The sequence below is a fragment of the Pteropus medius genome, unplaced genomic scaffold (assembly GCF_902729225.1).
Source record: "Pteropus medius unplaced genomic scaffold, Ma_sr-lr_union100, whole genome shotgun sequence".
In the NCBI taxonomy this organism is placed as follows: Eukaryota; Metazoa; Chordata; class Mammalia; order Chiroptera; family Pteropodidae; genus Pteropus; species Pteropus medius.
The window spans coordinates 6,662,011-6,674,011 of record NW_024351543.1 but is presented as its reverse complement, the minus strand read 5'-3'; the positions used below and the strand labels follow the sequence as shown (position 1 = coordinate 6,674,011).

Below are 12,001 nucleotides of genomic sequence, written 5' to 3'. Positions count from 1 at the left end.
AAAAAAATGGTATTGGCAAAGGTGGAGATTTTATTGCATACACTGTCTCCAAATTCATTTAATAAAATACTAATTAAATTTACTATGAGATTCGCTGATTTTGTTTCCCTAAAAAACAATTATGGAAGTAATTTATATGGATTGAGCAGTCTAACAGTAATCTTTGTAATAACAACTTTGTTAATATTTTGTCAAACAAGTCCATAGTTTCATACCTAGGCCCCAGCAGAACTCCTTTTTGATTATTTGATCCTGGTTAATTTATCTCAGTCTACAGCAGGTCCTCAAATAACATCATTTAATTCAAGGTCATTTCATTATAACATTGATGAGATGCCATAGGAATTTAACTCTTGTTTATATCAATTAGCCTATGGTAAAAATGATTTCTATTTATGTCATTTTGCTGCAGTTCCAACAACCTGTCCATGATGTTGTGAGGACTTACTGTACTTGTTTGATAATCTACTTGTCTGTTAATGGCTGTCTTATCTAATATTTCTCATTTCAATGACATGAATTCTATAACTTCCTCCTTGATATGGGATGAAAGAAAAATTTAATTCTTTCCTGCTTCCCTTTTCATTTTTAAGTAGTTCTTGAGAGAAATAAGTAGGTATTTTAATCTGAAGAAATAAAGTTTCCCAAGTAAGGAATATCTAGAAAACGAGTTCCAGGTTTTCCTAGGTCTTATGAATGTGGTTTGACCTCAGGGCAGGATTGATAGGGTGTTCTCAGAGGTCCAATTTGGAAAATAAAAACTGATTTTAAAAGTATTTAGCAGTTTTATGGTAGAAAAGAGATTTGGACTAAAAAGTTTTAGGTTTCGGAAAATGCACAAAATTCATTTTTTAGCTAGGCTCTTTCTTATAAAACATTTGATTAAGGCTTTTTCTTTCTTATTTTAAAACAGATCAGCATGGTTGATGTTACCAGGCTCAACAAGAGCAGCTCTTCTGCTGAGGAAAGTAGACAAGATGTTCTAGAGAACACATTTTTTCAGAAACATAAAGAACTGTCAGTTTTATTGTTAGAAATGAAAGAAGCTCAAGAAGAGATTGCTTTTCTTAAGTTGCAGCTCCAGGGCAAAAGGGCTGATGGGGACCCCAATGTCCTTGACCAGAAAGAAATGAAACAGATAGAGAGTGAAGGAATACCTCCAGTCAGGGTGAAAATGTTGCTTGAAGATACAGAGCAACATCTTCCCCCAGTGACAAATGAAGAGAGCAGTCTTCCAGCAATTGAAAAAGAAGAGCAGATGAGTGTTGAGCATCAAAATAGAACATCTGAGGAAACACCTTTAAATGACACTGGAATGGAATTGAAATCAACAAAGCGGGGCGATGTTGATAAACTCCCTTCTGCTGTACCAGGTACTTGTCAGTGTCACCAGGACGAATTGGAAAGACTAAAAAATCAAATTTTGGAGCTTGAGATTAGCTTTCAAAAAGCAGAGGAAATGTATGAGAAAAATTTAGATGAGAAAGCTAAGGAAATAAGCAACCTAACCCAGGTGATTGAAGAGTTTAAGAAAAATGCTGAAGACACCAACAGTGTATACACTGCTTTGTCTGAAGAAAGAGACCAGCTTCTCTCTCAGGTGAAGGAACTTAGTGTAGTAACAGAATTGAGGGCTCAGGTACAACAACTGGAAGTAAACCTTGCAGAAGCAGAAAGGCAAAGAAGACTTGACTACGAAAGTCAAACTACTCATCATAACTTACTTACTGAACAGATTCACAGTCTCAGCATAGAAGCCAAATCTAAAGATGTGAAAATTGAAGTTTTACAGAATGAACTGGATGGTGTGCAGCTTCAGTTTTCTGAGCAGAGTACACTGATCAAAAGCCTGGAAAGCCAGCTGCAGAAGAAGGAAAGTGAAGTGCTTGAGGAGGCAGAACGTGTGAGGGATATCTCAAATAAGATGGAAGAACTTTCACAGGTTCTTTCACAGAAGGAACTTGAAATAGCAAAAATGGATCAACTCTTACTAGAGAAAAAGAGAGATGTGGAAACCCTTCAACAAACCATCGAGGAGAAAGATCAGCAAGTGACAGAAATCAGCTTTAGTATGACTGAGAAAATGGTTCAGCTTAATGAAGAGAAGTTTTCTCTTGGGGTTGAAATTAAGACTCTTAAAGAACAGCTGAATTTATTATCCAGAGCTGAAGAGGCCAAAAAAGAGCAAGTGGAAGAAGATAAAGAAGTTGTTTCTGGCCTTAAACATACTTACAATGAATTGAGCCCAGCAGAGCTAATAACTAAAGAAGAGCTTCAGCGCGAATTAGACCTTGTAAAGAAAGAAAGTGAGCAGAGAAAGAGAAAGCTCCAGGCAGCTCTTATTAACAGAAAAGAACTTCTACAGAGAGTCAGTAGATTAGAAGAGGAATTGGCCACAATGAAAGATGAATCCGGGAAAGAGATCCCGTTCACTGAGTGTGAGAGGAGAGAAATGGAGGAAGATAAAGAAAGTAAAGAAGAGTCAGAAAAATGTGTGATTTCTAAGTGCCGAGAAATAGAAATTTCTTTAAAACAGACAATATCTGAGAAAGAAGTAGAACTAGAGCATTTAAGGAAGGATTTGGAAGAAAAAGCAGCAGCCAAAGAAGAGTTACAGGCTGTGATCAAACAGATGAATCAGAACTTGCAAGAGAAGGCAAATGAAATAGATTTACTCCAAGCAGAAATCACTGAGCATCAAGCAATTATCCAGAAGTTAACCACAAGTAACAAGGATGCAGGTGATGGAGACTCAGCAGCTGTAAAAGAAGTAGTTAGTAGTCCACCTTGCACTGGTGGTATAGAACACTGGAAGCCAGAACTGGAAAAAAAGATATTGGACCTTGAAAAAGAAAAGGAGCAACTTCAAAAGAAGCTACAGGAAGTACTAACCTCTCGCAAGGTGATTCTAAAAAAGGCACAGGAGAAGGAAAGACATCTTAGGGAGGAACTAAAGCAACAGAAAGATAACTATAATCACTTGCAAGAACAGTTTGACAAGCAAAGCAAGGAAAATGAGAACATCGGATACCAGCTAAGGCAACTCCAGATTCAAATAAGGGAGTCTGTAGAGAGAAAACTTCCAGACACTGACCAGCAGAACCCAGACTCTCCTGCTCAAGGTTTAGAAGAACCTTTATTCAAAGCCATAGAGCAGCAACCTGCCCCGCCTATTCCAGAATCAAACTTGTTCCCAGACTGGCCTCATCCTGAGGATGTAAATGCTCTTCAGGACAATACTTCTATTGCTCAAATTAAGGCCCAGCTCAAAGACATAGAGGCTGAGAAAGAGGAGTTAGAATTGAGAGTGAGTTCTACAACAAGTGAACTTACTAAAAAATCAGAAGAGGTATTTCAATTACAAGAGCAGATAAATAAACAGGATTTCGAAATCCAAAGTCTGAAGATAGCATCCCATGAAGCTGAAGCCCGTGCAGAAAGCCTGAGGCAGAAATTGGAAAGCAGTCAACTAGAAATCGCTGGATTAGAATGTTTAAGAGAATTACAACCTGAACTAGATGAACTGCAAAAACTCATAAGCAAAAAGGAAGAAGAAGTTAGGTCCCTTTCTGGACAGCTTGGCAAGAAAGAAGAAGCCCTTACTAAAGTACAGACAGAGATGATAGAACAAGAGGATTTAATTAAGGCTCTGCATACACAGCTGGAAATGCAAGCCAAAGAACATGATGAGAAGATAAAGCACTTACAGGTAGAACTTTGTGAAATGAAGCAAAAACCGGAAGAGATTGGAGAAGAAAGTAAAGCGAAGCAACAAATACAGAGGAAACTGCAAGCTGCCCTCATTTCCCGAAAAGAAGCACTAAAAGAAAACAAAGGTCTCCAGGAGGAGTTGTCTTTGGCCAGAGATACCATTGAACACCTCACAAAGTCTTTGGCAAATGTGGAAAACCAAGTTTCTGCCCAAAATAAAGAAAAAGATATATTCTTAGAAAAGTTAGCTCTTCTTCAGGAAGAAAGAGACAAACTCATTACAGAAGTGGACAGATCATTAATGGAAAATCAAAGTCTCAGTGGCTCTTGTGAAAGTCTGAAATTCGCTCTGGAGGGTCTTACTGAAGACAAAGAAAACTTAGTGAAGGAAATTGAATCTTTGAAATGTTCTAAGATTGCAGAAAGCACTGAGTGGCAAGATAAACACAAGGAGTTACAAAAAGAGTATGAAATTCTTCTGCAGTCCTATGAGAATGTTAGTAATGAGGCAGAAAGGATTCAGCATGTGGTGGAAACCGTGAGGCAAGAGAAGCAAGAACTGTATGGCAAGCTAAGAAGCACAGAAGCGAACAAGAAGGAAATGGAAAAGCAGTTGCAGGAAGCTCAACAGGAAATGGAGGACATGAAAGAAAAGATGAGAAAGTTTGCTAAATCTAAACAGCAGAAAATCCTGGAGTTGGAAGAAGAGAATGACCGGCTTAGAGCAGAGATACATCCTGCTGAAGGTTCATCTAAAGATTGTATGGAAGCACTTCTTTCTACTAATTCCAGCATGAAGGAGGAACTAGAAAAGGTCAAAACAGAGTATAAAACCCTTTCTAAGGAGTTTGAGGCTTTGATGACTGAGAAGGACTCTCTAAGTGTGGAAGTTCAAGATTTAAAGCATCAGATAGAAGGTAATAAATCCAAACAAGCTAGCCTAGAGGCCATTGAGAAACATGATAACCAAATGCATATCGCTGAAGAGGCAACACAGCCTGTCCCAGAGGAGGCTAATGAGCAAGACTCTTTGAGTATGAGCACAAAGCCTGAATATTCAGAATCCATTCTACCAGAGACCAGTGCCAAGCCTGACATAGGTGAGAATGTCAGCTCACATGATGAAATTAATAACTACTTACAGCATATCGATCAGCTCAAAGAAAGAATTGCTGACTTAGAGGAAGAGAAACAGAAAGAAAAGGAATTTAGCCAGAATTTAGACAATGAGAAAAATGCTTTACTGAGTCAAATATCAGCAAAGGATGGCGAACTAAAAATGCTTCGGGAAGAAGTAACCAAAATAAATCTGTTAAATCAGCAAATCCAAGAAGAACTTGTTAGAGTCACCAAGCTCAAGGAGACAGCAGAAGAAGAGAAAGATGATTTAGAAGAGAGGCTTATGAATCAATTAGCAGAACTTAATGGAAGCATTGGGAATTATTATCAGGATGTTACAGATGCCCAAATAAAAAATGAACTACTAGAATCTGAAATGCAGAACCTTAAAAAGTGTGTGAGTGAATTGGAAGAAGAAAAGCAGCAGTTAGTCAAGGAGAAAACTCAGGTGGAGTCAGAAATACGAAAGGAATATTTGGAGAAAATACAAGGTGCTCAGAAAGGACCTAGCAATAAAAACCATGCAAAGGAACTTCAGGAGCTGTTAAAAGAAAAGCAACAAGAAGTAAAGCAGCTGCAGAAGGACTGCATCAGGTACCAAGAGAAAATTAGTGCTCTAGAGAGAACTGTAAAGGCCCTAGAATTTGTTCAAACTGAGTCCCAAAAAGATTTGGAAATAACCAAAGAAAATCTGGCTCAAGCCAGTGAACACCGCAAGAAGGCAGAAACAGAATTAGCCAGCTTCAAAGTACTGCTAGATGACACTCAAAGTGAAGCAGCAAGGGTCCTAGCAGATAATCTCAAGTTGAAAAAGGAACTTCAGTCAAGTAAAGAATTAGTTAAAAGCCAAATGAAACAAAAGGATGAAGATCTTGAGCGAAGACTAGAGCAAGTAGAAGAGAAACACCTGAAAGAGAAGAAGAATATGCAAGAGAAACTGGATGCATTGCGTAGAGAAAAAGTCTACTTGGAAGAGACATTTGGAGAGATTCAGATTACTTTGGACAAGAAAGACAAAGAAGTTAAACAACTTCAGGAAAACTTGGACAGTACTGTGGCCCAGCTTGCAGCTTTCACTAAGAGCATGTCTTCCCTCCAGGACGATCGGGACAGGGTAATAGATGAAGCCAAGAAATGGGAGAGGAAGTTCAGTGATGCTATTCAAACCAAAGAAGAAGAAATTAGACTCAGAGAGGAGAATTGCAGTGTTCTAAAGGATCAACTTAGGCAGATGTCCATCCATATGGAGGAATTGAAGATCAGCATTTCCAGGTAAATGAGTAATAGTTATTTTTGCTCTTCAAAAGGTATTGGAGGCAAGAAAGTTTCTAAACTGTCTCTTTTCCCTTTAATATTATGAAACAAATTTTGGCTTAAATTCCCCTAGTACATACAGTCTCTTGCTTGTGCCTGCCCTCCTTCCCTCTCCCGCTCTCTCCCCGTCTAGCCTTTTCTCTCACTTTCTCTCTCTCTATCTCTGCATATGGCTTTCAGCTACACCTCTATTAACATGAAAAATTCACATCTGCTTCTTTTGCCATCTTTCTGTTGAGATCTAGACTACTTCTTTTGCATTTCCATTTCCACTACTCTTGTCTGGGTTTGTACCACGGTATTCCCAAATTATTCCCTTAGCTTCCTAAACGATATGCTCTTTGCTCTTCCTCATATTCCACATCAGTTCATACTGCATATGCCTGTTGAAGTTATTTGCCTCACATTCCAATTTTATATCACTTTTTAAATTCAAGCACTAACCATGTCCCCCACACTTTATACTCCTCTACTTTTAATAGTATGCTTATGCTCTGAGATGGGTTTCCTTATTGTCTCTTACACCAAGATTTAAGGGGCCAGACATTAGCTCGTCTAGAGCAAAATAAAGCAATATAGGAGAAAGTAGTACTTTCTAGAGTGTGCAAAACCATGTCACTAAAATAAGCAACATACTTTGGAGTTTATAATTTAAATATATGAATCATTAGGTACAGATACCTTTAATACAGAGCATTCAGTAGAACTAATATCTCTTCATTAAAAAGGTGAACACCTTCAATTATGAATATTCATTTGTAGATCTGAGTACATATGTTGTACTATATGTTTCTTAGGTATCAAGCAGTTTTCCTTGAAACCTGCAATTTATGACCTCTTTTTTTCTAGGCTTGAACATGACAAGCAGATTTGGGAATCCAAGGCCCAGACAGAGGTCCAACTTCAACAGAAGGTCTGTGATACTCTACAGGGGGAAAACAAAGAACTCTTGTCCCAACTAGAAGAGACTCAACATCTGTACCACAATTCTCAGAATGAATTAGCTAAATTAGAATCAGAACTTAGGAGTCTCAGAGACCGGTCGACTGATTTAAATAACTCTTTGGAAAAATGTAAGGAAAATAAAGAAAATTTGGAAGGGATCATAAAGCAGCAAGAGGCTGATATCCAGAATTGTAAGTTCAGTTATGAACAGCTAGAAACTGATCTTCAGGCCTCCAGACAACTGACCAATAAATTGCATGAAGAAATAAACATAAAAGAGCAGAAAATTATAAGCCTGCTTTCTGCCAAGGAACAGGCAATCCAAGTAGCTGTTGCTGAACTGCATCAGCAACATGATAAAGAAATTAAAGAACTGGAAAATCTGCTGTCCCAGGAGGAAGAGGAGAATATTGTCTTAGAAGAAGAGAACAAAAAAGCTGTTGACAAAACCAATCGGCTCATAGAAACACTGAAATCCATCAAAAAAGAAAACATGCAACAGAAGGCTCAGTTGAATTCCTTCGTGAAATCCATGTCTTCTCTCCAGGATGACCGAGACCGCATAGTAGGTGATTACCAACAGCTGGAAGAGAGACATCTCTCTGTAATCTTGGAAAAAGACCAACTCATCCAAGAGGCTGCTGCTGAGAATAATAAGCTTAAGGAAGAAATTCGATGCTTGAGAAGTCATATGGATGATCTTAATTCTGAGAATGCCAAGCTGGATGCAGAACTGATCCAGTATAGAGAAGACCTGAATCAAGTGATATCGAGGAAGGACTATCAGCAAAAGCAACTCCTTGAAGCTCAACTTCAGCAGAATAAGGAGCTGAAAAGTGAATATACTAAATTAGAAGAAAAGCTGAAGGAGTCTGAGGAAGCAAAGGAGAATCTGCAGAGGTCCTCTACTGCTCTACAGGAGGAGAAACAAGGTTTATCTAAAGAGATTGAGAGCTTGAAAGTATCTGTATCCCAACTAAAGAGACAGTTAGCAGCCTTGCAAGAAGAAGGTACTTTAGGACTATTTCAGGCCCAATTAAAAGTAAAAGAAGAAGAGGTACAGAGGTTAGGTACTACTCTTTCTTCTTCTCAAAAGAAAATTACAGAACTAGAAGATGAATTGGTTCATGTTCAGATGGAAGCTGCCAAGAAGGTAGATGAAATTGAAGATAAAATGAAGAAAGAATTAAAGCATCTTCATCATGATGCAGGGATAATGCGAAATGAAACAGAAACAGCAGAAGAAAGAGTGGCAGAGCTAGCAAGAGATCTGGTGGAGATGGAACAGAAATTACTCATGGTCACCAAAGAAAATAAAGATCTTACAGCACAAATCCAGTCTTTTGGAAGGTCTATGGGTTCCCTACAAAATAGTAGAGATCATGCCAATGAGGAGCTTGATGAACTGAAAAGGAAATATGATGTCAGTCTGAAGGAATTGGCACAGCTGAAAGAAGAACGGGGCCTCTTAAGCAGAGAAAGAGAGGTTCTTGTTTCTAAAGCTGCCTTTCCAGTGAATTCCACTGAGGATAACAGCTTGCCTCACCTTGAGAAACTTAACCAACAGCTTTTATCCAAAAATGAGCAACTGCTTCACTTGTCTTCACAACTGGAAGATTCTTACAACCAAGTGCAGTCCTTTTCCAAGGCTATGGCCAGTCTACAGAATGAGAGAGATCACCTTTTGAATGAGCTGGAGAAATTCCGCAAGTCAGAGGAAGGGAAGCAGAGGTCCGTGGCTCAGCCTGCAACCAGCCCACCTGAAGTACAGAGTTTAAAAAAAGCTATGTCATCACTCCAAAATGACAGAGACCGACTAGTGAGTGACTAGTTTTCTCTCTGATCTTTGAGAATTTTTGAACCTTTATTTAAGTTAATTTACATTTCTGTAGAAAAGGATAAGCAGATTCTTACATAAGTATCTGGGCACTCTGGGACAGTATTATATATGCCAGGGGTTCTGTTTGGTCTTAGAGAAACAGAAACATTATTTAAATTACTTTAAATCTACCATTACCATTTTTTTTAATTGCAAATTTCTTTTGCAAAAAACCTCTCCATTGGTTATACAAAGACTAAGAAATGGAGAGCTATTTTTTATATTGTTTTACACAACACACACTTAAATGTTTTCAGATTTTGTCATGGTTTTACTAAAAGTATAGGGATCATTCACTGCCTTCCTATAGTGACAGTTTAGCAGTAGATTATCTCAGAAAATTAGGAGTAAAGAGGACTCAGTTTATCACATACATATCTATCCTAATTTGTCCCAAAAAAAGTTACGTGTAAAAAGGGTTCATTTAAATAAGTTTAAATGGCTAGTAAAATCTTATTTATAAACTGAACCATTGACCCAGTTTAATACCCAACTTTTTTCAATCAGAGAGAAAGATGAGGACCTCTAATGCTTAACTTTGCTGCTGTTTGTAAGATCCAGTAGTGTAATCCAGGTCTTTTATTCCAAAAATTTCCAGATCAGTAAGATTCAGAGGCAAAACTCGAACTATATGAGCCAAGCCAGGTCAGGGGATTCTGCTTTGTGACATTCCTCTCTTCACTTTCTTGACAGTCTCTTAATTCTGTCAAGCCCATGTACTTAGGCCAAAAAGGAAATAAATTGAGCTTTAAAATGCTGGATTTTTCCATTTAAAAAAGTGACCCATGCTCAGAATCTGAAAATTCTAGTTTTTAAGATTAACTCTAGTGAAAAGATCATTTTCTCTAACTGTAAAGTCTTATGCAAACTTTTCTTTTTCTTTGTTGGTAGTGTGTTCATTCATATTACACTTAACATCCAATATTTATAGACAGTCTTTTGCCTTTTGTACTCAACAAAGGCCACCTATCCCCTTGCAGCTATGGCTTTGACGCAACACAATTTATGTGTTTTTGTTTATATTTTTAAAATAGTTTTCATTCAGCTGACTTTGTCTTAGGAGCTTGACTTTTTGTCAGTTGCTTTCAGAATGCAATGTACAGGTTTTTATCAGGCAGTCTGTACCTCAGAGCTATAATTTATGGCATGCAGATGTTGATTATCTTTTAAGTCAAAATCGGTTTCCTGGAAGCTATTAGGATAGAATCTGAATTATGTTTCAATCAGTAAATTGCTTTACTATTCTTATCTATTATACATACTAGGACTAAACTTTCTATCTCTCAGCCCCAGTTCCACATTTTTGTCTGCTGGATATTTACAAGCCACGCCAGCTTTTAAAATTTTTCCATATTTCTATAACTCATAGTAATATTCCTTTGTTTCCTAAGGTTCATAACTGTGATTTTATTTCATTTAATCATCAAAGTCTTTCATTTCTTTATTCATAATGTGCTTCACATATCTTTTTCCTTTCCATCAACATCTTGGGTTAGGTCCTTGACACCTTACCTTTAAACTGTTATAATATTGCTGCTCCCAGTTTGTCACCTCTCCACTTCATTGTATATATCACTGCTGAATAAATCTTTCCAAAACTCTACTTTCTTAGTACTGCACTACTCAAAAACCTTGAAAAGTTGTACTATCTCTAGATGAGGCTTAGGATTCAAACCTCTTAATCTGACATTTAAGACCCTATAATTTGTCTTTAGCTTTCTTTTCAGACTTCCCTTTTACTGTTCCCCTATTCATACTCCTCATTCCAGCCAAGCTGATCTACTTGTTACACAATAATCGTACCTAGTACTTACCCATATTACCATCTTGTCAATCAAAATGACCTCTGAATTTTCCTTTTTTGGGCAAATATCTCTCACTTTTTAAAAGTCACCCTAGAGCTCAAACCCTCTGGTTACATTTCCAGATCACTTGATTGATTGTCTGTTACCTTATATTTGTACTTCCCTAGTACTTTTCATTTGTCCCATAATGCCTTATTTGTGTACATGTCTATGTGTGTTTAATTTCTATATACTTATTTTTTATTTCCCCAGTTAGATTGTAAGCTTCTTGTAATGTCATGTCTTATACTTGTTTGTATTTCCCATGGTCTTTAGCATAGGGGTAATTAATTAATCATATGATAGACAATCAGTTGTTGGTCATTCCCTATATTTGTGATTGTTACTGAAAACACTATTTTCTCCATTTTGTAAAACTGTCATGTAGGGGAGTTATAAGAACGTTTGAGACTGAAGCTTTTACGTCTGCCATGAAAGAATCATAAAGCCTAGGCAGGATTATAAATAACATTGAAGACCTGACAGTGTGACTCATTGATACTACATTCATAACTCACTGCTGAGGCCCTTCTGCATACTTTCTAAATGCATTGTTATCTGTCCATCATCCATTTCTTTCCATATATCTTGTTCTCAGTCTATCTCATGAGCATTGAAGTTTCTAGTCTCTCAATCATTGGCTGCTTGTGCGATAAATATGGGAGATACCATGTATTTCAGCCTTTATCGGTTTAAACATTCAGCCTAAGCCAGCAGTGTATCACCTCTGCCTAAACTACTCTCTCTTTCTTTTAGGACCACCCCAGGGATGATTTAGGTCTGAAAGGGACTTAGGCTACTTTAGTTCTCTTCTCTACTTAGTCAAGGGGAAGTTTCCAAAAAAGAGTCTAAGGGCTCAAGTGGCAGGATTTAGCCCAAGGGATTCTACTAGAGCATAACAGACAACTCTGAAAACATTCTAGAGTTTTCATTTGCCTATCTGCCTAAACTTCCTTAGGACTTTCCCAAAGTAAATGAAGCACTTATACAATTTCTACCTAAAGAGTGGAGAGCAAATCTCTAGCAGGGCCTGTATTTGTTTATGTTCCGTTCTGAAAATGACTTGAGGTAGCATATTAAAATATGAACAGTTTTTCAGGATGTAAGAACTGTGAAGGAAGAGAAAATGAGGACAGAAGAGAAAAAGATTAAACCGAAGTAAGTTTAGTGTTTCAAAGAGATGTCACAC

General features: G+C 37.6%; 1 protein-coding gene across 8 annotated transcripts in view; it reads left to right on the top strand.

Annotated features, from left to right (window-relative positions):
- The window catches only part of GOLGB1 (golgin B1), a 76,632-nt gene that overhangs the window by 44,542 nt on the left and 20,089 nt on the right, over positions 1 to 12,001 (top strand). For all 8 annotated transcript variants that reach the window (XM_039843151.1, XM_039843149.1, XM_039843148.1 and 5 more), the window contains 2 exons: positions 914 to 6,102; positions 6,994 to 8,908. In XM_039843151.1, the coding sequence (XP_039699085.1) occupies positions 914 to 6,102; positions 6,994 to 8,908 (7,104 nt within the window). The remainder of the gene's footprint in view (positions 1 to 913; positions 6,103 to 6,993; positions 8,909 to 12,001) is intronic.